This window comes from Centruroides sculpturatus, unplaced genomic scaffold, assembly GCF_000671375.1.
Source record: "Centruroides sculpturatus isolate CEXI.00-Female unplaced genomic scaffold, Cexi_2.0 scaffold622, whole genome shotgun sequence".
In the NCBI taxonomy this organism is placed as follows: Eukaryota; Metazoa; Arthropoda; class Arachnida; order Scorpiones; family Buthidae; genus Centruroides; species Centruroides sculpturatus.
The window spans coordinates 335,549-363,091 of record NW_019384842.1 but is presented as its reverse complement, the minus strand read 5'-3'; the positions used below and the strand labels follow the sequence as shown (position 1 = coordinate 363,091).

Here is a 27,543-nt window from a genome sequence, read left to right as displayed (position 1 = left end):
TGGATTTATATTTAACTAAAGAATACGAATCCGAGCAATTATAAAATTATTTTTAACACGAGAAAAGCATTTACAGTTTCTGAAAGAGCAATATCCAATTTTCTCTATAACAATTGCCATGTTATTCTATTGTCTCCTCCACATGTGCAACAATCTACCTCTGTAATTTTAATAATTATAACAAATGGAAACAATACGTTCCACCCGAAATCTCTATATATAATCATACGATAGTACACATTGCAAACTTGCCTTAAACACAGAATGTAACAATTTACTGGATAAAATTTGGGCTAACGAATATAATACAACTCTACGGTTATATAACTTCTGAAATTGAGTGTTCCATTTCATTCTTTCGTTAAAATAGGTAGGCCATGCTCCAAGATCAAAAAAGATTTTGGAATATGGCCAGGTCAAGGGCCTGCAATTACACAATAAATCATTACAACAACCTACATCATAATGTTTTACACAGCATTTTACATTAAATTTTTACCTATGTAAAAATACAACAGTTGATTTGTGATGCTTTTTTCCATCACAAATCAAATGATTTTCCAATAATCAATTTCTTAATAATTTTTCATGGAATTGTATTATCTCTGTTATATAGCCATTTAATATACATATAAACACCTACAAGTACTAAAAATTCTGGTTCTGATAAATTATTAATAAAAGTCACAGAAGTAATGGACCTATTACAGATCCTTCGGAAGCATCACATTTTATTAATTAAAATTTCCCAAAATATAATTTATCTTGAAATAATCAGCACAGTAGAACTATCAATACACAATGAATAAATTGTATTATACTTATTATTAACAATATTTAACCGAATGATCAGTAATATTAGTACGAATTACATAATAAGTATAACAAGTCACTAATTGCTTTATCAGTTAATGTTTTCATATAAGACTATGAAACACATTAAGGTCACTATTAAAGTTTATTAATAAATTAGCAATTTTTTCTGCAGAAATACTGAAAGTTAAATGAAAATACATACATTTACACTAGATTGAAATGTTACACTAGCACAGAATTATTGAATTTACATGAGCAAGAGTATTAAATGTTCTTTTTATACCATACTATAAATGCAGTGACTTATTTTCAATACAATTACATTAGTATTCTTCTATATTGAGGATAAAATTTGTATTAGATTTAGTACCATGACTATCAAACCAGTGCTCAATTGATTATATGATATTATTTTGATACGGAATTTGAAAATTTTTCAAGCATATTGACTAGCAATAGCTGTATAAGTAATAGCAATACTGACGATGGTCAAGATTAGGGTTCGATTTATTTTAAAGGCATTGCAAGCAGAAAACGAAGGCAATTCTTCTAAGCATTTAGAAGAAAATCTGCACGCATATTCTTGGATGTGTTTGTCGTTGCAAGAAAGCGATTTTTTATAGATTATGGACGAAAATTTCGCAGCAGATTCAGTTACTCTCGAAGCACTGATGCAAACATCAGCATATAATATAAATGAAAAAATACAGTAAGAGAAAAAGGAAATTGCTTGAAATTTAGCGATGTTGACCGAAGGTACAAAATTGCATAGGCTTATTGTTAAGTAAACTCCTAAAACGGATGTCCAAAGAAAGAAAATCCATGAATAGTTTCCTTCAATGGCTTCTACTATTTCTTTTATCTTCATGTACAAATTTGGAATCGAGTATATTTCCTTTGCAAATTCTTCACACGTACACATCTTGTGCGTCAACTGGTTGATACAGTTTTCTATTAATTTGCATGTGGAAGAAAAGAAAAAGAAGAGAAAGTTTTGAGTTATATAAAAACAAATCGTATCTACTAACTCAAATATCAAGAGAAATGCAAGAGATAATGATTTTGGTATTTCATAACCGAATAATTCTCTCACGTGCAGTGTGTCAGAATCTCTATCGTTATACAGACTAAGGATTTGAAAAACTATTTGAATTCCTATACCCTGAATCCAAATAATTGCTACTTTAATCGACAAAATTTTGTGTTCTCGACGAGAAAAATACTTAAATCTTGCAGGAAAAGGCAACGTTTCTATATTACGAAAATGTTTTTTCTTATTGATGAGAAAATTATAAATCGAAAACAAAGACATCAAACTACAAACAATGAGCATAAATTCTGTAAAGGTTGTGAAGAAAGACCAAAGTGTATTGAAATTATGAAAAAATACAATTAAAATGTAGAGAATATAAACCTTAATTATAATCAATATGGTAATGTTGTAAGCATTGAAACTGTTTTTATTGTAATTTAATCCTAATAACGCCATACTCTTCAGCAATGGTTTCCAAAATTTTAATATCTCTTCCCCAATTTCTTCTGAATCACTTCTTACATTAACAATTGTTGGTGAGTTCATATTTGGTATCTGAAATAGAAATAATAATTGATTTAAAAAGAATGACTTCGCGTTTGTTTTACTTTTCCGGTCTGTAACACGGGAAAGTATTGGAATGGTATGAAATTTGACCCTCCGAGTTTCTTGCAAATCACCATGTTTAAAGACCCCCCGAATCCAAAAACGTAAAAAATGTGGGAATAAATTCCGCAGACGTGTGTGTGTGTGTGTGTTTTTTTTACTTCTATTTCGTTTAAAATCTCTGGCTGGAGTAAATAAGTAAAGAAATCTTGTATATAAGAGGAACTGATGCTATTAAATTTTGGAGAATAAAGGATGAGAATGTGGGGAGATAGAAGAATCACGTGTTATATCTGGAGTGAGATCGGACTTAATTTACTCGTAATTAGCATTAACATTTAAAAAAAAACTAAAATAAAACTTATCTGTCCCTACGAAATTAAGTTTTTTGCCATTTTATAAAAATAAATAATATAAAAGTTATTTTTTAACAAAATCTAAAATAGATAGCGTTACAAACAATTTTTATTTCGTGCTATTAAGTCTTATGTTATTGCTTTTCGCCTGGAAAGTTACGAAACTGGTTGCTGGATTTATTTAATTTCATTTCTGTGTTTTTACTCTGTGGGCACTAAGATATTTTCTCCTATAACCGTCGTGGTTTCGGCCACGTTCACGATGGTGGAGGGCGAATGATAAAAGCCATTCAAACACTAGTATTTGAACAATCCATAAGAATACGAACAAATGTATAGATAACGATTAATAATATCAGTTGAAACTCGTACAATTGACAGCATATTATTGATTTTTATCACCGAATAAACCACTTAGACTATAAAATTTAAGGATTTAGTATTTGTCTCTTCAATCCGAATGGTTAACAAACGGTAGACTTTCTTTCAGCTCTGAGGTTAAGTATTCCTTTATTGTCTTTTCAATCCGAATGGTTAACAAACGGTAGACTTTCTTTCAGCTCTGAGGTTAAGTATTCCTTTATTGTAAATTACATATGCATTTCAGGCTTGTATGAGCCCCTCTTCAGTGTAAATTCTCAGATGGTTGAGTAACACACTTTAAAAAATTGTATGACATCAACAATGACATTATTACCAACGAAACACATGAATAACAATCGTATATGAGTATAATTCTCAAACGTGCTTATTTTTTATCCATGGTCTTATAATTTTTTACTTCATATGACACATTTGTTACAGTTATGAAACTGTAACAAATGTGTCATATGAAGTAATTGTGAAATTGAAATTGTCAAAATGTGTCATTGTTGATGTCATACAATTTTTTAAAGTGTGTTACTCAACCATCTGAGAATTTACACTGAAGAGGGGCTCATACAAGCCTGAAATGCATATGTAATTTACAATAAAGGAATACTTAACCTCAGAGCTGAAAGAAAGTCTACCGTTTGTTAACCATTCGGATTGAAGAGACATATACTAAATCCAGTATTTATCAGCTATTATACCAGATTTTGTGTATAAAATTTAATATGTCTCGAAAGGCATGTCGAATTCTACAGTCTGTAAGAGGTTAATCAGACCATGCATCGAAGTAACCTTTTAGAAAAACAAAAAATCTGACAAAACATAAATATAGCTCCCCTAAAAGCTATATTACAATAGCTATCATATTATTGAAGACTTTGTGGAGCAATTTGAAATTGAAGTCATTTTGCATAGAAATTTATTTAAAATTGCATATTTACATAAAATAGCATTTCCAAAATTATTGCAATAGAAATGATAAATTTTCAGAAGTAATTCAAAAATCTTCAAGAATACTTTATATACATATAAAAAGAAACAAACGGAATAATTATGGCTTTTATGAAATATCTTGTATAGAAAAAAGGATATTTGCATACAGTGTGCTCTCGATATTCCGTTCATCCATTGTATAAGCCGGATTTGCGAGTGTGAATGCCTAAATACAATAAGTGATGTGAACCTGTGAAAGCGCAAGCTAATAAGCGATTACACTGAAAAGTATACTGGATAACTAAATGCCATATTGGCAAAAGTTTGATGTATTACAAATAATACTGTATTTGACATTATACCCGATACTCAAATAAATAAAAATTCTACAGATATGTACTTTTCAATTCCATTCTTCTACCTCATGAATAATAATCGTGAAACTTGAAGATTTCAAATATTTTGTGAATTCCTAGCAATATATTTTAAATTTTTAGATACTCATAGTGATTGGTTCGGTTTGATTCGTATGCAAACCATGGACAATCTTCCAAAGGGGAATGCTTCCTGGGAAGTTTTTTAAGGGAAAATGGCCCTTATTTAGGTGATATTACGTGAAGAAACGCAGGAAAACTATACGTGGATAGTCCGTTGGAGAGGTATGAACCCACAACCAACTACCAGCGTTTAATGGTTTTTATCCACTCTCCCACTGGTGGTCTCGTAATGATTATTTCAATTTAAATTTGAACTCACCTTGAACTACTAACACTTTAAATACGCTCTTTTAAAGTCTATTGGAAAGAATCTTAATTAAGCAATGACTATCTTTGGTAATACGATAAATATTCACCTTATAAATGCTGTATAGTTCTACTGTGAGGTAAACAATGTTGTTAGTGCAAATGCTTGGTTTTCTGATTGGTACGTACGAAATTTTCTATTTTGGTTAAACTATAACATGATAACAATTGTCTCATACAAAAAAGAAAGACCTTCTATTTAAAACACTATTTAATTTCAGAAATTTTAATTTTCTTAAATATGTAGTCTATTTGCACTAGTGTACTAAGTCAATAATGAATATGTTTGCATGTCGTGCGGACAATAGTAGATTAAAATTGAACGATTTAAAGATGTATCGAATATTTACTCAAAAAATTCGAAATTGAATTTTTTATTATAAGGTGGGGGCGCCATTACGACCCACCAAGTTTGGACTACTATTAGCATGCGTAGACTAAATTAGTCATTTCTTGGGGGAAAATTGCAGTTGGTCAAACTTGGTGGACTATGAAGAGCTCTGTATATTGCTTTTTTCGATGCAATTTTGTGGATGAACGAAAACTTAAATTATAATTAATTCAAAATTCATATTTTGAAAACCATTGAAAATTTCAATTTGCGATTGCTTTCAATATTTTATCCTATAAAAATGTTTCATATTATTTAAATTTTTGGAGATTTTTATGGTATTGAATTCTTAACTTTTCGATAGAATCGAAATATTATCGTCAGTTTTCTCTTGGACTTTTCATTGCATTACGCTTATTTGGATTACTCGTATGTGAAATTTTGTCTTCCGATAATATACAAATAAAACGTGAAAAAAATATTATAAATAAATTATAGGCTATTTTTGGATTTATTGTGCAAACTTTCCTGATACCACATTGATAACAATTATTTATTTTAACATTGTTACAATGCCGGGCTGCAATTTTTCGTCACGATTCTCTCAATTTTCTGTGTGTATGGGGTACATGTTGTTTTAAAAACACCAATCATTTGTGTGTTAAAAATAAAATAAAAACAATGAAATCACTACAATAAACAATATGGACATATAACAAGTGGGCGTGAACACACTCATTCTTATATTTGGATGACATGAATGACCACATCTCTTTGGACCATAACCCAAATCCTACTAGCCTTATCTCTTCGTAATGCCCCTACATACGTCCTTGCCACCAGCTCCATTGTAAGAAGTTCGTAACTAGATATTGATAAAAATCAAACACTGCTCTAAGCTCAACTAGTGGAGTGAAAGCCTCAAGGATGCCAAGAAGGCAGGAGATATTTTTCTCCCCATTGCAAATTCCCACATTTTGAGATCTAAACTCAAAATATCGAAAAAAGATTCTTTGTGTTTACATTAATTTAATTTAATATCTCAAGATGAGGTAAAAAGTTTTTTTTTAAAACTCATCATTATCCTTAAAATTAAGCTTTTTTGTTATCTTATGAGTAAATAATATAAAACGTTTCTAAAAATCTCCTAACAGATGGTACCACACAATTTTATTTATTACAACTAATAATATAAAAGTCATTAAAGTAAAATCTCATAAGAACCAGGAAAGTTATGCAACTCGATGCTAGATTTTCTTCAAATGCCTTACTGTATGATGATGATAATAGTCTTAACTTTTACTTGTATGTAATCAGTTTTTATGGCATCACCTGATACACTGCAATAATGAATTCCAAGATTAGAATCACATTTTTCTCCCATCGTGCAGTAACTGTAAAATAAAAACAGATTGGCACTAAAAGTTAGTAGATGGCGCTTCAGTCAATATTGATAAAAGTGATTTATTGGCCCACCAGTGGCCAAATGGTTCCATTGCCTGAACACTGGGCGTTCAGTCATGAATTCGTCTCTCTCCTGGATGGGATGGCCACATGGTGTTTTCACCACATCCAATACCTGAATAGGTGCCAGTTACCCTGAAAAACCTCCCAGAAGGCATCGACAGAATGCGTAACGACCATCATAAATGCATATAACTGCCATTACATGACAATTACATCACACTTTATTAAGGGGCAATGTAGCCTAGAAGCTCATGCCCAAATAGCCAATACAAGATACAAGTGATTTATTTAAAAGTTTTGTCTTTAATGCTGAAAAGTAATTGCATTTATTTTTCTCTAACTAAAATAATGGACTTTTAAGTGTACACTTGCACTCACGTATAAACATAATTCACGTGTTGTGATGTGAGCAGTTATGCTCGTTCTTTCTGTGATTCTCATTGACAAAAATAATTGACTCTACTTGATGCTATAAAGTATCTTATAACAGAAAAAATGGATTCAAAATGCAGACATCATATCCTTACTATCATACTGCTGTTAATCCTAACTACTGGTTCAATTAGTTCGGATTAGCGTGACTGTACCTAATACACTCTTGTTTATTTTATTCTAAAAAGTTAAAATAGTCTAAGAATGACTTTTATTTTTGAACTAATTTTATTTTATTACTTACGCGGATAGATTAGTGTTTAAAAGTAATGGAAAACGTCTTAATTAATGCAAAATAAGCAAGAATTCATGGTAGGAACAAGCAACAGGTTGTTTTAATAGTTAAAAAACTAAATTACTAGATGCCACACAAGTGTGATTCCCTTCCCATAGACTTAACACCATACTTTTGTCACTCCCCACGCCTGTACCTTTCTGAAATCGTTCTTCAGAGGCATCATCTACAGGGTTAAGAGCATTAATTTGATACCTGTACCGTACTTTTAGCCCTAGCCCTTTTCTCAAACAAAATCTTACATTCTAGAACCCTTGTTTAATAAATATAAAGGTTAGATTAGATTGAAGTAGCATCGCTTTATTTTAAACATGCAAAAATTTTGAGGATTGTCAAAGATCTAACCATAAAAATATGGGAAAAGCCTTAAAAAGAAGACTGAAGATAAGTCTCACGTCTTTGAGCGGTTCTATTCAAAAAGAAGCAGGAATAAATAAATGGAAGCAATAATAACTATTTTTAACTTAAGGAACAATTTATATACTTAAGTACTATTATTTACTTCTAGGCAAATCCCAAAGGAGATGGACGTAGTACTGTACCATGCATCGCATTGCTGGATGGAGGACAATGCACTCAGAAATCCACTCTCACAAACACCCAATTAACATGCAATCTTTATAAAAATCTGAAATTCATACATAGTTATAATCTGGATATATTAATACTTGGTTATTTGATATCCTTTTACTGTAATTGCTAATGTGAATACAACAAAAAGTGGAGAAAAATATTATTTTATTATATGTAATTTTAATTCTTACATAAATAGAAAACATGAACAACTGATATGAAACTGAATAATAACAATAATTGTTATTCACAGCTCAGTTTCATATTTAGTTCTCTTACATTTTGTTTCTTTAGTCAGAATAACCTGATGATGATGATGATGATGATATGTTTCTCTCAAAAAGCTTCATATAAAATGGATCTTCTTTTAATGAAGGAATAATTTAATGAAATTTGACAATTCCAAAGCACTTTAAACACTTCTCCCAGAGCACATACCTACTTGACAAAGTACAGGATATGACCCATCCAGCCAGATCACTCTGAAAGTTCACGAGCCAGCCAATGTTCAAACCCATGTCTTTTGACCTTGGCTTCCAGATTTCTATAGCAGAAAATAAAACTAAGTAATAGCCCAACAAATTGGATGTCACTTGAAAAAACAAAATACTAGCAAGGAGTTGGTTGCACTGCTGACTTTTCTCATGACTTTACTTCCTTTCTATTTCTTCACTGGAAAACTTGAATTACGTCAGAAAATATTAAATTTTTTGCAGAGATCATTCAGCATTCTTTGTTGGAGTTTACAATTAAAACATACTTTAGAGCAGGGGTGTCCAACCCGCGGCCCGCGGGCTGCATGTGGCCCAAGGGAAGTTTGAATGCAGCCCAATAAACGTGTACACAAAACCGAAAATTTTTAAAATTATTTATTTATTTATTTATTTCAACTGCATCAACTCAAAAAAGAAGTTTCACAAAGCCGTAAACCTTTATACATATTTTAATTTTTAGTGGAAAAGAAATATTTTCAAATACTTAGAAATGTGTGATGAGGAAGGTATACTAAATAAAGCTGGAGTTGGCTCTCAAAGGAGTATAGACTCAAATTCAGGGGAAAGGAGAAAAAGACCTAAAGATAAAAAGTAATGAGAAAGGTTAAATAGACCTCCTGTTATGCAATATGGACCCTGAATTTTCCAACCTTCCTCACTTCATCTTTTGTCCTCTTTCTCCTTTCCCCGCATTGAGTCTATAATTCTTTGAGTCTCAACTCCAGCTTTATATAGTATTCCTTCCAGCGTTGCAAGATTCGGCTACTTTGCGCCAAATTTGGCTACCCTTTTATTAGTTTGATGTAAAAAATATCAGTTGGCACATTGGCTACTTTTTGGGCTACATATTATTTATAAATATATTAGTTGAATAAAAATGCACTTTAAAATGTTGTTTTGTCGCTTTTTATTAATTAGAGACCCAAATAAAACAAATATTTGTGTTTTTCAAATAAATTTTTGTTTGTCTCCTTTATAATAAATGAATTCATTTATTTCTAAATAAAAATTGAACACGTAAAAGCAATTTTTAAAAATATTCTTTTTTGTGGTAAACTTTTAATACTTATTACTATAATCTAGACATGTTAATACTTAAATATACTTGTATATTTAAGGATCGGGTCAAAATATACTTGTGGCCCAAAACTCCATGACTTCTTCCAATGTGGCCCAGAGAAACAGAAAGGTTGGACACCCCTGCTTTACAGCCTATACAAAATTTGAAAATGCAAGACACCAACACATAGAAGATTGTATTGACAATCAAATTAATTATCCGAGAGTCTGATCTCTCACACCTGTATTCAAAGAATAATAGCCTAACTTGAAATATCTGGAAGAAATTATGAGACAGATTACATTAGAATTTGGATCTCTCACAACAGTTTGCTGATGTGTTATAGTAAAATCATCCATATGACTCTAGGAGCAATTATCTCCAGTCATATAGCAAGACCCCTCCCTCTTAATGCGGGGGATGCGTTCCTAGACAACAAAGTGCTAAGCGAAACAGCATTAAACGAGGTCATTTTAACATAGAGTAAATAGGGATAGGAAAAACACGCAACCAAAAATAAAGAAATTTTACTTTAATTTTAAGTTATTTTTATATTAATTTGTATAATAATATATGTTAAATAACACAAACATATGCACACAGAAATGTAAAGTTCATTTTTTGTGATGAAGGTCCTGACTTTTCTGAAATTCTTGTTCTTTTGCAATAAAGTCGTGAAGTTTCATTCGTCACTGCTTTCTTTCCTTAAGCAAATGTCGGTAGCCGAAGATTGCATCCAAAATGCCTCGTTTTGCTTTTGCACTCCTTTCAAAATCAGGACCATTTGCTACAATTTCATCAACAATTTCAGTTATCTTACCAAAGTTTTACTAAGGAAATCTGTAGAGAATTTTTTTTGGGTTCTTTGTTTTCAAAATCTTTATTTTCCAGTTCTATATGTATTCCTTCTTCTGCCAGTTCTTGAAGGTTGTCGTTGGTAAAGCTCTCACCAGAAACCTGCTGTAACTCCTCAATATTCTGCTTGTTTATATCTCCTAGTCCTGCTTTATTGATTAAGTTGAGTTTGGTCAACCTAAAAATACAGCGATAGACTCTTCTCGTTGAGAATTCTTGGATACCTTCAGCCATAACTTCTTCCACACTTAGTTTGTGCATTTATCAGTTAATTCTTGCCAAGTGAAGTCGATATTTCCTATGGCATCTATAATGTTATATTTTTTCCAAAATTGCACTAAACAAACATAAATTTAAAGAAAGTATACCTTCTTTTTGCCACCTTTTGCTGATTGGTTTGTATTCACAAATAATTGTATTATATACGAATCAACGAAATGCCATGATAATTTAAATCAGCGTAAATTTTGAGCTTTTGATATAACACAGTCTGCTCGAAGTCTAAAAAGGCTTCGAACAGACTGTTATATCGAATCAGCATTAAGCGAGGCAGTGTTAAGCAGGGTCTTACTGTACATATAGAAATGCTACCAGTGCTACCAGCATAAGATGCTACCAGTCTGAGGTACCTTGGTATTGTATTTGACCCAAAGCTTAACTGGACAGAACACGTCCACTATGTGTATGAAAAGGTTGTCAAGGTAGCACAAGCGCTAAAAACAATCAGTAGAAATCAGTGGGGATATGGCCCTTCCTCAAGCAGAATTTTATACACTGCTGTAATTGAACCTATTGTGACATATGGGGCAGAAATTTGGGGTACATCAGTGACAAGGGTCCATATCAAAAGAAAATTACTTTCGATCCAAAGAATAATGGCCATTAACATCGCTAAGGCATACAAGACTGCCCCTACTGATGCCTTACTGGTAATCAACCGAACTCCCCCCATAGACATCAAAATTAGAGAGATCCTCATCAGATTCAACTTAATTAAACTGGCTAACAACCAAATCAAGCAAGACCATTTCAATGCCATTGTTGGTAAGGAAGAGTTCGCACAGGATCTAATTTCTCTAGCGGCCACTATTGCCACAAATATCTTTGATAAATGTTCACCTAATCCTATTCACCCAAGCTTTACTCCTTCTGTATCCCTCGAGACAAGCAACAGTGACAATCAGGACATTTGTATCTTCACCGACGGATCCAAAACAGACCAAGGTGTTGGGAGTGCCTTTGTGGCTTAAAAAGGCAAAGCCTGTCTTTATCAGATGCACAGGAAGTTGCCTCCACAATGCACCATTAATCAAGCGGAGTCTTTGGCCATCAGTAATGCCATCGATTGGATCTCTAACACGAATCATAACCGGACTAACCACAACTTCAGAATCTATACCGACAGTCGCATTGCGCTTCAACAGATCGCCAAAATAAACACCACTCTTCCCGTTGTGAAGAAGTGTCTTGGCAATCTACAAGCCCTGAAGAAAGGAAACATCAATGTCTACTTTCACTGGATTAAAGGTCATTCAGGGAGTGCGGAAAATGATAGGGCTGATCTTCTCACTCGTTGTGCATCCGCAAAATCTAATAGCTGCACCTACAAGATAAGTAGTAAGCATCTGAACAATCTTATCCACAACATCATTCTAAAGACTTGGCAAGTCAGGTGGGACAACGATTCTACTGGGAGGGTTACCCACTGCTTCCTTCCTTGCCCCACTGACAGCATGCTTCATCCAAGATATCCCACATTTCAGTTGACACAGCTCCTAACTGGTCACGGAAACCTGAACACGTACCTAAAAAGGTTTCTCAATAAAACGGATGGGCTCTGTGACTGCGATTTGAAGGAGGAGGAAGATCCTGAGCACATAATCTTCTTCTGCCCACACTACTCTACGCAACGCAAGGAGTTAATTCGTACCATCAAGGACGGCTTCCACTGGCCCTGTATGCTTAAGGACTTGATTTCTGACAAGAAAAACTTTTCAGCGATAAAAAGATTTGCTACAGGTATCAGGAAGCTTGACTAGTCCCACTCTGCAATCTATGATCACCCTCAACTGATCATCTAGAAGTTCATCGTCTCCTCTCTCTGTATGTGTCAACTGTGTAATCTAGAGTATATTGTTTTAATGGTTCATTCTGTAATAAATTGGAAAAGCTGTTCTATATGTTCCGCAGTTTTATGTTTTACATCAAACAGCTTCATCTGTTTCCTCTATTAATGTACTCCTGCTAACTGAAGTTAATTTGTTTAATAGCTTTGCTTGTAATCTGTTATATATGTTTACATTGTTGCGCCTTTTCAGTTGTGTTGTATCCATCCGGCTCATTTTGTATTGTTTATTGTCCACACTGTATTAATTTTCTTTTAAATATAGGCAATGCAAGGTGCCAGTGGGTCCCATGACCCACCTTCCCTCACTTCCCACTATCCTATCACACTTACCCCCTCCTTCAGCCCCTCCATACTCTCAACTTCTTCTACCCTATCTCCACTTCCTTCTTACCACAGGCTATACCTCCGAGTTCAGCCCTGTCTATTTCCTAACGCTGTACATATAGAAAAATTTATTATAGAATATACTGATATGTAAAAAATACACAAACTCTTTACTACTTAAATCAGTATCTCTAGTGATTTTTAATTTTTTTCTGAAGATACCTTGAGATTTCTAGAAAAAGCAATGATGTGTTTGATGGATTTAACTAAAAGAGAACAATTAAAACAAAAGAACTGAAATAACGAAAAAGGAAACCAAATTTTAAAACAAATCTCATGGCAAGGAAGTAATTATTTATCATTAATGCTCTCTACATATGAAAAGACCTTTCTTAATATTAGGAGTTCAACCACATATTGGAGTGTTTGCGGCTGCTTCGTGCCCGTGTAGCTTACCTAGCAAAAATGGCTCATAGCATCATGGGAAAAAAGGCGGGGCTTAGGAGCGTGAGCGAGCGTACGCTAGCTCCCGCATCCTGTAGTTTGCAGCAGCTCTTATATGTCAGGTTTCTCGAATCATTGTCGCTTGTTGTAGGTTAGGTATAATGCCATTTTCATTGGAATATATCACTAAGGCGGTATTGCTTTTCTTTTTTCCGATGTCTGTTTTGTGCTCACAGAGGTGTTGTTTGAGCGATCTTTTTGTAGATCCGACATATTTGAGGTCCCTAGTCAATCTTTTATCCTTTAACAAAATTTTATATACTCCTGGTGTTCTTTCAAATTCAGCCTGACCTTTCTCATTTCTCAACATGGCAAATGTATCTGGCTTACATCTGTAAGCTATTTTTTCATTAGAGTAAGCTCCAATCACAAAATGGATATCAAGAGTATGTCAGGCTATTTATAACGCAACACTATAACAACTGGTGCAGGCACACATTGTTTGGAGATTCGAATTTTGAAATTTAAAAAAATAAATTCCAAAGACAGAAGCATTGGAGACCTGAACAGTTAAAAATCAGAATCGCACCAAAAAAATTATAAAACATCTGAGGAAGACCCTAGAAGTGTGTCAAAAACATTTTTGTGTTACATTTTTTAATTAGCTACTACAAACCTATACAAGGTTAGCATGACATATCTGTAATATTTGAATATAACATTTTATACCCAAATTAATATGTATGAATTGTTTTAATTTTAAACTTCAACAAAACAGGAATTTACAAATTAAGATTGTTTATCAACTTTCTGAAATCTTTCTTTAGAACAAGTTCTTTCGTGCATAGTTAAATCACCTTTAAAAAATTCATACCTTTTCTTAAAATGGGTTCTTCTCTGCATCTTTTAACTTTGGTTTCTGCTTAAAATTCTTTTTGCATATGTCACACAGGATCTTTAGGCTTTTGTAACATGCATTCTAATGTGTGATATTAGAGTTGATTTCACTTTAAAATGCTTCAGACAAATTTCACATTCAAAAGGTTTGCTATTGGCATGACGCACATTGTGTTCAATTAGTAACAGCAGTGATTTGAAAACTTTTCCACAAATTTCACATGAGAAAGGCATTACATCCAAATGAAGATTCTGATGTCCCATCAACATGGATCTCAGTTTAAATGTTTTGGTGCACAACTTGCATGGAAAAGACCTTTCTTTGCTATGACTCTTCTGATGTTGTATTAAATTTTGTTTGGTCTTAAATGTTTTTCCACATATTTCACACAAGAAAGACCTCACATCTGAATGAACCTTCTGATGCATAATTAATATTGATTTTAAGTTAAATGATTTGGTGCATAATTTGCATTGAAAAGCTCTTATGTTGCTATGACTATCCTGATGTAGTTTTAAGCTATATTTAGTCTTATATTGTTTTCCACAGAGTTTGCATGAATGACGCATTTTATAGGAATGATACTCTTTGTGTACTTTCAAACAAGCCTTTGTCTTAAAACTTTTTCCGCAGAATTTGCATTCAAACGGCCTTTTATCAGAATGATACATTAAATGGGTCCCAAAATAACTTTGACAATGAAATATTTTCCCACAAATCTCACACAGAAATAGTCTATTTTTGGAATACTTCAGTTTTCTCGACTTAACTTCCTTTACATAACGTTTGCACAGGTTGCGGCCGACTTTCGAGCAACATTTAACTTTGAAATGATATTTCCTGTGCTTTACTAATTCAGATGAAAGTTTAAATCTCTTCTTGCATTTTGAACAAGAAAACGGAGTTCCTTCTATATGTGATTTTTTGTGTTCCTCAAAATAACATTTGAAGAAAAACTGTTTTTTACAGACATTACAGGGGTAAGTTCTTTTATTGGAATGTTCAAACAGATGATTGCCGTATAGTATACTATACGAAAATGTCTTCTTGCAAATATAACACTCCAGCTTCTTTCTCGACGAAATGAATAAATGCCTTTTCAAAACTCGATTTCTGCATAATTTCAATTTAATAATAAATTTTGGAATTAAGTTACTAATTCCTTTATAATTTTTCTTGCAGTTATCACGATTAAAATAGTTCTTCATATAAGTCCCTTTGTTGAGGTTATCGGTAAGGACATTCTTAATTATTTCTTCATTTCCTGAAAAGAAATATTTAAGTTATCGAAAATATTTCATCTCCATCTATTAAAAATTAAAATAACAAGTAAAAAAAATAATTATGTATTTCATTTTGATATAATTTAGAAAATATTTTTAATCTATTTTTATTAATTGTACAAGTCGGTGGATAATTTATTAGGAATATCACCACAGTTACATTGCTGCTTAATTTCTGCAAATTTAGTGTTTAATGTAACAAGCCTATTACCAAAGTTATGGCCTTATGTTGCAGAACACACTTATATAAAAATGTATAAAGTAATTTTTGTTACCTCCAATTTCGTTATTTGATGAAGACAACCTTGTAATTTCTGTACAATCAGAACAATCATATAATTTACTATTGTTGACTGAATAAGAGCAATTACAACCTTTGTGGTTCTTGATATTTGATACATCACTTTCTTTCTGCCGTGACTACAATTAGAAACAAAATAATTAATTACATTTACAATATATTTATTCATTCTCCATTTCCAAATTTCGTTTTAATGCTACTAACCTTTAAAGGTGGTGCTTTTCCACTTTCGAAATTCACTTTTTCACAAATAACTTTGCATTGTAATTTTAATTTTGGATCCAGCAGAATATCAGGATTATTATTATTCCATCGTAAATCTTTCACAGTCAGATATCTTTCTTCCTCTTGTACGTTTTCTAAAAGAATAAATAAAGCTTAGAAATAATGCTTAATTTTACATAAAATCTAAAAACTCGCCGTTTATAAAGTTAATGAATTCTGAATCACATCATTTTATATACTAATGTAATATTTTATTAATAAAAATGTTTTACAATATGCAAAATCCTACATACAAAATAATAAATATTGGATTTATGGAAGACTCAGACACTTGAAAAACATAAAAATAATTTAGATATTTAAAGACAGAATATATTTTTCTTTAAATATGAAATTTAAATTAATTTAGAATAGATCACGACCCATCTGACAACAGTAGGCTAATATCTTATTTACTTTTAAGCATCAAAACATTCTCAGAAATGGTTGGGACTAAATACAGCATACCAACCAAATAAATAAACATGACACTGCATTAAGTTGAAGCACTCTTTCAGAGTTATTTCTACCCATTCTTGTTACTGCAAATGCTCTGCACATAGACAGCATAATGATACATGGTGGAAATCATTGCTTGTTGTGAGTGGAGTTTAGTAACAGAATGTAACTTCAGGAACAAAACACTGGCATATATTAAACATGTTGAATGAGGCACATGGTAAGTCAGAAAAAAATAACCGATGTGTATGAATATGTAAGAACTTATGTGAAGGGCAGGAACATTCAAGGGTGAAAAAGCTACCCTATGCCAAGTGGAGGAAAATGTCTTCCAGAGGTGCTTCAAGATTACGTATGAGCACTAGCAAGTGTATTATTGCTCAAGAGTAATACTTTGAAAAAGTTGTTTAAATCTTCTTAAGGGCTGTCAGTAAATTACATCTGCATTTTTCATGAAATTTTGTTCCCCCCTACCCTCTTACTCAAGTTTCCATAAAGTTTTCCTCTCTTTACATGTCCAACAAAACTCCTTAAAACCTTTTTCACTTTATGAATGCCAGATACCATAAGTAGAGATGAAACACAGGAAATTCGAAAATAAATATAATCGTCTTTTCTAGCATTTAATTCTCATTGGTGCAGGACCCATTGTTTACATGCATTCCTCCATTTTACCCGATCTAATGCATCATTTGGTAAAATTCTCATTGTTTCCCTATCTTCTGTGATTTGGTCAGGCCACTGTTTTTTGGTGCGTCCATGAGATATAATTTCTCCTGGGTCATAATAGAGAATACTTTTGCCATTGAGTTGTCATTGCTGCGCATAATGTGTACTTACCAGCATAATCAAGTTTCTTTCATCTTGTCCATATCTGGCCTAACTCTTAGTTGTTTTCTGAAGTTGTTATTCATTATGTGATAAAAGCACATAACACCCAATAATGATCTTAACATTCTCATTTCCACGACATGTATTGCCTGTTCGTGCTCTTTGTGAAATTCCAGAACTCTGACCCACACATTGCTACTGGTTGGACATTTTTGCCTGAATATGCATTGGCATCTTTTTATCACAATGCACCCCCTTTACCTCTCTCCATTTCATCCAGGCTGCACTGATTCATGCAAGAACGTCTGGTGTTGCGTTTTGTCGGATGAGATAAGGGAGCCTGAGTATTTGAATTTTGTAGTTTTTATAATTTCTTAGTAATCTATTAGGACTTTTCTATTTTTATGAGTGCCACATTCTACACATTCAGTTTACTGAATGTTTAATCACAAGCCTTTTTTTGGTCATGCAATCTTTCCAGTCTTGTGCTTATTCTTCAAGGTTCTTTTAATTCTAGTCTGCAATTAACTCATTCATGCCCATTGATGAGTTAAGCTGTCAAGCATGACGTAATTCATATGTCCATTGACGATTTAACTCGTCCAATTTTCAAAAATCATTTCTATTCTTCCTATAAACAAGATAAAGCGGGCAAAGCTTATTATACATTCTATTGGATGTTGTTTATAACCTCAGAAAATTTTGAAAGTATACACCCAATAGAAGTTTATATTTTGGACCACTTTTGTGGTCCCCACCTATTGAAAGAGTATACATGATCGAAAATTTTGTGATATATTAGAGTGTTTACAGTAACTGATGAACATGTCTAGAAACCTGCATTCCCCTGAAATTTTCATGGAAATAACCCACCAACATTGACAAACAGCTGTTCTCAAGGACATTTAGCTCAGTACACCAAACTGTGGCGCCTGTCGTGTGATTTGTTGCGATTTTTTTGTTATGTGAAAAATAATTTGTTTTTAAATAATACATAATAAAGAAAATAAAGTTCTGTGCTAAAATTTTTTAGAAATGTATTTTATAAAATGAAATGATGTATTATTAATTATTTTAATTTTTTGTGGGAGTTTTTCCTTTAAAGCTTAAAAAAACAGGAAGTTAGATTACTAAGGTTAAGCTTAGCATATAATATAAGTAATAAGAAAACTAAAACAAAAATTATTAGAAAATAACATAATACATCTGAGTACTGCAGCTGTGTCAAGTGTCTTTTTGTCAGTTTTGGGTTATATGAAAAATAATAAATTTCTACTTAATACAAAATAAAATAAAGTTTTATACTGAAATTTTTAGAAATGTATTTTATTACTGTTTTCTATATTCAGTACATTTCTCTTTTGATTTCATAACATTTTTTTTAATAATTATTTTTCATTCTTCTCATTACTTGTAATCATTTAAAATACGTCTTTATGTCAATAAATTTACAGTAGAGAGTCGATTATCCAAAAGTCAATTATCCGAAAGAATTCCAGACGGCAAATTTAAATTTTCGCCAGTGCTGTGGTGCTGCAATCTTTGGCTATGTCTTGGGCTACTCAAATATTTTACGTTTTTGATACTAAATTAACTTTTGAAGTATAATTTTTTATTGTTTTTATATTTTTCAATATATTTATTTTGTTTGTACAAAATAAAAAAATAATTTTTAACGATGCAATAGTCTTCGTTAGGTTTAACATAGACGAAAATTCAATGCGAAGCGACACGCAACGGAAAAAAATTTCAACGTGAGATAGGTTATATTCTTTCATACATAATCGGTTATCCGAAATAGTGGTTTTCCGAACAACCCCAGTCCCCAATTGATTCGGATAATTGACACTCTACTGTATTTTCATTTTATGTTTTGTCATGTTTTTCTTTTTAAATTATTTTTTAAGCTAACCTACGAATGGCATCTTTCCAGCACGATAGCAACTCATGCAGACTCATGCAACCACCTTTCAGGCCCCTGTAAAGTTGGCTATCCAGAGAGAAAGGTGCCATTTAGAAAAAATTTTGCCAAATTGAAAAAATATTAAAAAAACTACTGTTTTCAATTCAAATAAATAATATTTTTCAATAATAATAAGGAATGGGCTTACAAAAAGCAAATTTTTTTCTAATAGAAAAGACATTAAAGAGTTAAAACTGCAAATCAAAATAGTTAAAATAAATAAAATAAAATGCAAAAACTGAATAAAATTTAATGTAATAAATGGATGTGCACTAAACCTCAACCCCTCCCCCTTGTCTGACTTTGTCCAACTTGTTGTAATCCTCTCCCTCTCTTACAATATGGACATCGTCAATGGCCAGTCCCAATTTCAAAAATAAAAATTTCCATAAATACCAAACAATCTTCTGAATCACCAGGCTATATTAAGACTAATCTAATAATCTTATATGAAGTAATTATGTCTAATTATTAAATTAGTCCAATAGTTTGGCAGATCATTAGGCATTACTTAAAAATTGGGTTAGTGTATTACTGTTTATTTTCAAGAACTGTTTGACACTATTTGTATAAAAATCTGTTATAAATAAAATACTTTCTCTTTGTTATTTCAACATACCTTTATTCTCGTTCCCATTCACAGTAAATGTGTCATTCGTACATTCGGGTTCATCATGAAATTCTTTTTTCATTTCATATTTGAAATCCACATAAATGTAGTTGTCTTGAAAATATGCACTGTTATTTTTATATATCATCTCTTCTCCATTTTTCAACTATTTTGGAAAAAATTGCATTAAAGTATTATAACAATTGCTTTATAAAGGAAGATAAAATTGTTAAAATTTGTAACGCAAAGGATGATTACAATAAATGATAACATTAACTATTATAACAATATTTAAGCAGTGTTATAACTATTAATACTACATATATTCAATATGTACAATACATATATTGATTAATGGTTTAATGCTTTCAGAATGGAGCTGATGCCAGTTAATTCGAAGTGTGTAACACCAGAGTGGTGTATGCTGTTATATAAGAATGTATCTACTGTTTGTGTGGACTACATTCCTTATTCTTCAGATATAACTCAGCATTTGAGCATGTTGAATATCATTATCTTTGGCCAAACATACATTTCTGATGTTTTCTTGCACTATTGGCCTCAATGTGTGGCCAATGACATACAACAATTAGCAATTATTGTTAAGATGGCTTCTTGCAGAAAGCACATGCAAGAAAAGGCCCATATCTAAAGGGCCATACCTTTTCTGGCCAACTGAAATTTATTTTTGAATTAAAGATACCAGAATTTCCTGGTTTTCCTGATTGTTTCCATGTGCTTATTTGGTGACGAAGACCCCAAGCACAGATATGAAGAAATTATTGACAAAAACATGATATCCCTTGTTCAGGTACAAATCTCAAGCAGTTTCTCACTACTGTATAATTGAGACCAAATTTCTGGACATTGACTTTGTTTTCTACTGACTTGGCTCCTCTATATGTGTAAAATGCCAAACACTAGTTAGACAATCCATGCATTACACATCATCTAAAATTGATTTATTGATGATGTTTATTAGGCAAATACTTCATCAGATTGGTTTTATTTTCTGTACCTACTATGCTTTTGTTGACACTAATTTACTGATGTGGAGTATAATACTACCTATGCACCTTGTTGGCATGCTCCACAAAAGGTTTATATTTCACACAGGGATCACAATCACTTTGTTCTGGACCTGACAAACTGTCATTATTGACAAGATGAAAAAAATACAAGTGGAAAACTGCAATTAAACATTTTTCCCTTGAAAACAGAAAGTGGACCGATATGACAGTTGTTGGCTTTCTGATTAGACCCAGTTACCCAGTATAAACTGGGTCTAATCAGAAAAAAGCCTTTTCTTTCTGATATAGTAGTTTTAGTCTAATTTCTCCATTGAAGTGATCTATTATGCAATCTACTGTGAAAAACTTTCTGTATATACATATTTGATTCTGTCAACACAAGGGAGAGAATATGATTAGTGAAGAAAAGATAGCAGTAGGAAACAGGAGAAGAATCAGTAGAATGAATATGTTTAAGCCTAGAAGGTTCTGTGAGATCTGCAAATATCCGTGGGATTAATATTCGCAGGGATGAATAAATTTGGTTACCACAAAAAAAGGAGGCGAGCAAGATACACGATTAAAACTATCTTTATGTACTGTACAAAAGTTATACACAAGATCACAGGACATGAAGTCGGTATAGTCTTAGACCATGGCAGTTCACACAAAAAGTCTTCATACAGCACTCCCGAAAGATACATTTTCTCCTTCGAACACCAGGAACCAGAATCCATGTTGCCGGTCCCACACACCATATATCACCCCCATCACCGATACAGTACTGCCACACAAAAAATGCCATATACAAAAATATATATATATATACACATATACATATATACATACACTAAAAAATAAAACAGAAGCAAAAGAAAATTTTTTTTTACATGACGACAACAGAGACTGACGATATATACAGATGACACAGTTCTTTAAAATGAAAAGAAAGATATGGATACTCAAATAAAATCTCTCTATATTCTTTGTCATCCATATCATTGTCACTACCTAACATAGGATGAGAATTGATGAGATTCAGATGTTCATATGTATATTTACACTATGCCAAGGTGGAGCAATGGCTGACACAGTGCAATAGTGGGCGATTATAGGCCATGGGCACTGAAGTTGTCCCCAGTCAACAAGACAATTAACCGAGAATGGTCATATCTAAAATTAAATATGTCTGGATGTGATACATTGGATGGAAGTCAAGTCCAGGTAGTACAACTGGCAATGCATCCAAACACAATGAGAAGCTAGGGTATTGAATGATGCACATTGTCCTCTTCACTAGAATTATAGCGGTCATTCTGAAGAGCATCCAAATATAACTCGTAATCATTCAAGTGAAAAGCCATTATTAAACTATTTAAAATGTAATTATAAATATCACTTACAATGTTGATTATTATATGTAATATAACAACTGTAAAAGTTTTAAAATTACAATAATATAAGCCAATATTACAAAAGCAAAGTATCAACACTAAATATTTATATAGTATAGTAATGTATTCTGAAGTTAGAACTGGTGCTGTTAGAGAAAGGCAGATCAGCAAAGTTCAGAATGAAATTTTCTATAGTACTATCATTCTTATTTTTATATAACAAAATTATATTCAACAAAAGTACATAAATTATATGATATATATACTGTAAATGTACACATTAATATATAAAAATATACATAAAATTTAAAAATTTACAACAATATGCTTGTTAAAATTGAAAAATCATTATCATAGTATGCATTATAACTAGGATATAAATAATATATTCCTTTGTTATAACAACAAAATGTTTAAGAAAATCATAGAAATGTATATAAAATGTGAGCAGTAAACAGACCAAGATGACAGTAGACCAGAAAACAGTGAACAAACAAAGGAATTTCAAATGCTTAAATAAAATATTTCTTGCAAACAAAATCTATTCATCATAAAGGTCTATTTACAATGTTTTTACATTGAAAATAAACCTTTAGGAATCAAACACAGTCAGGTGCTTCCACACTGAAAAAATTATTTCAATGAAAGAGCATCAGTTGAAGGCAGTTAATGGATTAGCCACAAGTGTTTCAGCAGTTACTATAGCAAGCATTCTACCAGCTGCATGAGCTATGTGTTAATTAGACATGTGTTCTCAAGTGCAACATTTATCTTCCATTCATTCAATCAATATAAAATCAATCATTTATTAAAATAGTTTTTTTAATCTTTCTCTTAATGTTAGTCTATTGATATATTTTTCTTGCTATCTTTTCATTCAACTGACTTGTTTATAACATTAACAAAATAATGTGGAATTTTTATGAACACCAGTTTACTTATGTAAAAAAATTCCAATCTCCATCTTATATCCATTTTAATTGATCATACAAGGCACATTCAATAAAAAACCACAAAAGTGCCATTGAAAGTTAGGAGAATAAGCAATAGTGTAGTAATTCTGACAAACAAAAGTTCCAAGTCAGAGGCAATAGTAACTGCAACTGGAAACGCCATTGATGCGCAAGAACACAAGACAACAGACCAATAAAATGGCAGCACCTCTCCAACAGTGTACAAACAAAAGCGACGTAGTGTTTTCTGATTTTTGACAAAAACCAATTGACATCCATTGGCATGTGCAGGTACAATAAGGAGATGATTATGAGTTTTACAAAGATGTATGAGTAGTTCTAAGGTTCCAAAAACATCCACAGTTCTCTGGACAATTCTCCATGGCACTCACTGCTGTCAATAGTCACATTTTTGGCTATTGTTCTGGTATCGAGGAACCAGAACAACAGCCAAAAATGTGTAATTAATTACAATTTTTAATTTCCTCATCTAAATGCTATTCAATTTTTAATTACATTTGTTAATTATTTCTTCATTCAAACAACTTTTAAAAGTCAATAAGCACATTGATTATTATTAAAGTTATATTAATACTGTTTTATGGAAGAGAATAAATTTAAGAAACTAGACTACTACAAAATAATAAATGTACTTACAGGCAGATCATTCTCCATAGTGGTACTGTTGTGCTCGGCTTTAATACTTGAGCTATCGATTTCAAATTGCAAACAAGACAAATGATCAATTTTGGCATCAACGTCCCACTCTGGTTCCTTTTTAATGGCAATTTCATCTTCATTCATGTCACCTAATAAAACAAAATTATATAAATTCCAAATATTATTTCCATCTTATTGACTAAAATCTTACTCAGATCAAATTAAACTGTAATTTTTCAAACATTATTCATCCTGCAAACATGAAAAGAGCCTTTGTTCATATCAATCGTACACTTGACTCATCCTGTCAGAGATGAGATCTGACATATCAAAGTCATATTATTTATGAAAAATTTCTGTAGAGCCAGTTTGTAGTTACCCTAGATATCTCACATCTTGAGTATCTGGTTATCAAATGGAGCAAGCCAGTACGTTGTGATTGAATGCTGACTCTCATTGTGACTTCTGTCCCTTTTCTGTCATCAGTAAAGATGAATCTGAATTACATCAGTGAACATTCCTTAATTATGTGTACAATTTTTGAACCATTTTGACTCCTTTCTGTTCTGTACAATAATACAGTATTAGCAAATCAACTCGCCCACCAGTGGTCAAGCGGTTCCGTTCCCTGAACATTTATAGTTTGGTTGTAGGTTTGTGCCTCACCAGGACAGACTGAACAAGTGGAGTTTTCTGGGTTTTCTCTACATCAATAATGATTAAATAGGAGCCAGCAGCCCTTAAAAGACTTCAGAAGGACTAACAAATCAGCAAGCAAATCACCTCCTTTTAATTTATGTTTACAGATCGCAATATCAAAGAAATTACTTTAAAAAGCTGGTTCCTATTTAAGCATTACACACAACAAAAAGCTTGGTAAAATCCATTGACTAGCCCAGTGTTTCTCAACGGGGGCAATTAGTAACAATTTATATTTTGGGTGAAAAACAATTTTCTGGGTGATATAGTAAAACATTATATTAAGAATAATTAGATATTTTATTTGTTATATCATACAATAATTAAACAAATAACATTATACTAGTCACTATTCTATTGAATGCAGTACAAATTTGGTGTTAGCCTTGGTCCTTGGCATTGGAATTTTGAAGTGAAGGGGGTGATACTAAGTAACGGTTTTAGTGAACAAGGTGATACTATGTTGAAGGGAGCGACAACGAAACACTGGACTAACCCATTGATTAGGCACAATGATTTTGATAGAGTTTGATGGTTTTATCCAATTGGCCACTGGTGGACCAGAGGAAGAACAGTAGCATCTACATTTTCTCCAAATTCATTCCATTCTTAAGTACTTTGATTAACTAAAAAAATAGAAATTTGTAAATATCCAAAAATTTAAACAAAATTCAAGCATTTATAAATTTTTCTAAATGAACAGAACAAATGAATCATTGCTAAATCAAATAGTTTTCTAGTAATTAATACCAGTACCCATTTTTCTGATAAATAATAGAATTTACCAGAAAAATTTAATTGATTTAAGAAGTAATTTAATAGTAAACAATAAAAAGCATATAACACATACCAAGACTTCAAAATGAAATAGATATAACCATAAATAGACTGTTTAATTGAAATATTGAAAAAGAAAAACAAAAAAGTAAATATTTGGTGGTGTCAATTAATGGATATGGCAATGCAAAGCATTGATGATCTGTCAAAAGAGACAACTCCTAAACATTGTATGGAAAACTGACTTCTGTTTAGGTGGTAGTTTGTTCAGTACAATTTCTTCAGTAAAAAAAAGAAAAAAGAATTCAATATAATGGTATAACATTATACACAGGCTCACAGCTACCAACACTATATGACCTTCAACAAACACATCTCTCGCGTGCATATTAATGTTTCGTCTAGATAAAGCTACAAAGGATTCTTTGAGTATAAATAGTTATAATTGTAAGTAAGGATGATGATAACATTCTTCTTTAATAACACAGACAGCAGGGATTGTTATTCATTATACAAATGGCAATTATTCGTGGCTCCCATACCAATGTAATTAAGGCAACTGTTAATATGTATACAGCAGGACCTACAGAAGATGGTGGCAAAGCTGACAAGCAACTAAACAGAAGATATGCATAGTAGCTACCATAAAGAATATGTTCTCTCCTGATTCATTATGCCAGGGGTAATGACATTTCTTTTAACTGTTAAACATCTCCCCTCCATCATGCAATTACTACATACTAACAAAGACAAAATAAAACAAATGGATTTGGCAAGTATATATATATATATGATCAAGTATAATAAAGGAAAAGAGGATTTTTACCACATAGGATCAACATACTGTAACAGCATCTTAAGGAGCATTATGACTCTATACAGAATAATAAGCAAAGTATTGCGCATTGATGCAACAAACACTAGATAAGAAGGTCCAAAATTTTTGGAAAAGTCCTATAATCATTAAAAGCTGGACTGATAAACATATGATCCGAATAATAGTGCAGTACTACATTTATTTTTTCGCATGCAAAATTAGAATAGTTAGTGCCTCGACTTCTTTGTATTAGGATAGCAGATGGCCTGCCTTATGATTATAACATTTTTATTTACTGAATCCTTTCTTGCTTTATCTAGAAGAGGCATTAATATGTAGGGAGAGATGTTTGTTCTAGATCATACAGTGTCAAACAATAGAACTATGATTACTAATCAATTCAAATACAGTAAAGCCATGTCTACAATAAATGTGAAAAACTGACTTCAGATACTTTCCTGGTATAAACTCATAGAAATAATAATACAAATATTTAAGTAGTTAATAGACTAAATATAGATGCTAAGTAAATATGACATGAAAAAGTCAGAGTTTACATATTTAATATGCAAGCTCCTTCTGCAGGTTCTTTGCATTTACCTGTTCTCCGGTACCAAGAGGCTCCTCCCACTGGTCCTGTCTCTCGACAGCTTCTTCCAATTTCACATCCGGATCCCAATGTGGTAAGTTTGACCTGTTCTACAGCCTCTGCATTGTCAAGAATTTGCATATCTCGAGAAGAATCTACAACTTCTTCGACGTATTTTATTCGCGTGGCTTTGTACTTTATATTATTTTTCTTTTCTTTCTGAGAATAGGCTACTTTGGTTCCATTACGTCTAACATAGTTGCGATCTCGGGTAGTACTGGCAAGACTTCTTTTTCTCCGCTTTCTTTGCCCTGGAGTATCCATGCCTAAAACTTTGTTTTGCTCGATTTCTGGAACTATCTCAGATACAATGTTGTTCACGTGCCTTTGAGCTAGAATAAGTTCCATTTCAGTTGACTGTCTAGACGTCGATGGCTGCAGACTGTTGCTTCTGTTGTCCTTGTTCCTCGGGGNATTATAGGTAAAGTAATAAGTCATGTTAAGTTTAATATAATAATTCATGTTTATATACCAACTTCTATTATATACAGAAATCGGTTCAAAAAATCAGCTCAAGTAAATATGTAAATTAGTTTGCCAAATAGCGTAGTTACGGGAATTGCACACAGGAGCGGTTTAACCAAAAGCTACAACTTAAATCGTATGTCTTTATGAATTGTAAGTAATACAAATAATAATTACTAGTTTGTACA

The 27,543-nt window shown here is 32.2% G+C and overlaps 1 protein-coding gene across 3 annotated transcripts; it reads right to left on the bottom strand.

Moving 5' to 3' along the window:
• Nucleotides 1–2,301: 2,301 nt before the first annotated feature.
• LOC111630325 (zinc finger protein 59-like) lies at nucleotides 2,302–27,297 on the bottom strand. 3 transcript variants are annotated; one of them, XR_002757498.1, is made up of 7 exons: nucleotides 26,842–27,297; nucleotides 23,946–24,097; nucleotides 19,941–20,097; nucleotides 16,009–16,163; nucleotides 15,779–15,923; nucleotides 14,197–15,484; nucleotides 2,302–2,404 (listed from the first exon to the last, which is right to left on the bottom strand). XR_002757498.1 is itself a non-coding variant. In XM_023374410.1 (6 exons), the coding sequence occupies exons 1-6, from the start codon at nucleotides 27,236–27,238 to the stop codon at nucleotides 14,280–14,282; spliced, it is 2,211 nt and encodes a 736-aa protein (XP_023230178.1). In that variant the 5' UTR covers nucleotides 27,239–27,297; the 3' UTR covers nucleotides 10,794–14,279. The 3 variants fall into 3 exon arrangements, 1 of the variants encoding a protein (XP_023230178.1); XR_002757499.1 differs by lacking the exon at nucleotides 2,302–2,404 and adding an exon at nucleotides 8,266–8,697; XM_023374410.1 differs by lacking the exon at nucleotides 2,302–2,404 and having other exon boundaries at nucleotides 10,794–15,484.
• Nucleotides 27,298–27,543: the final 246 nt, after the last annotated feature.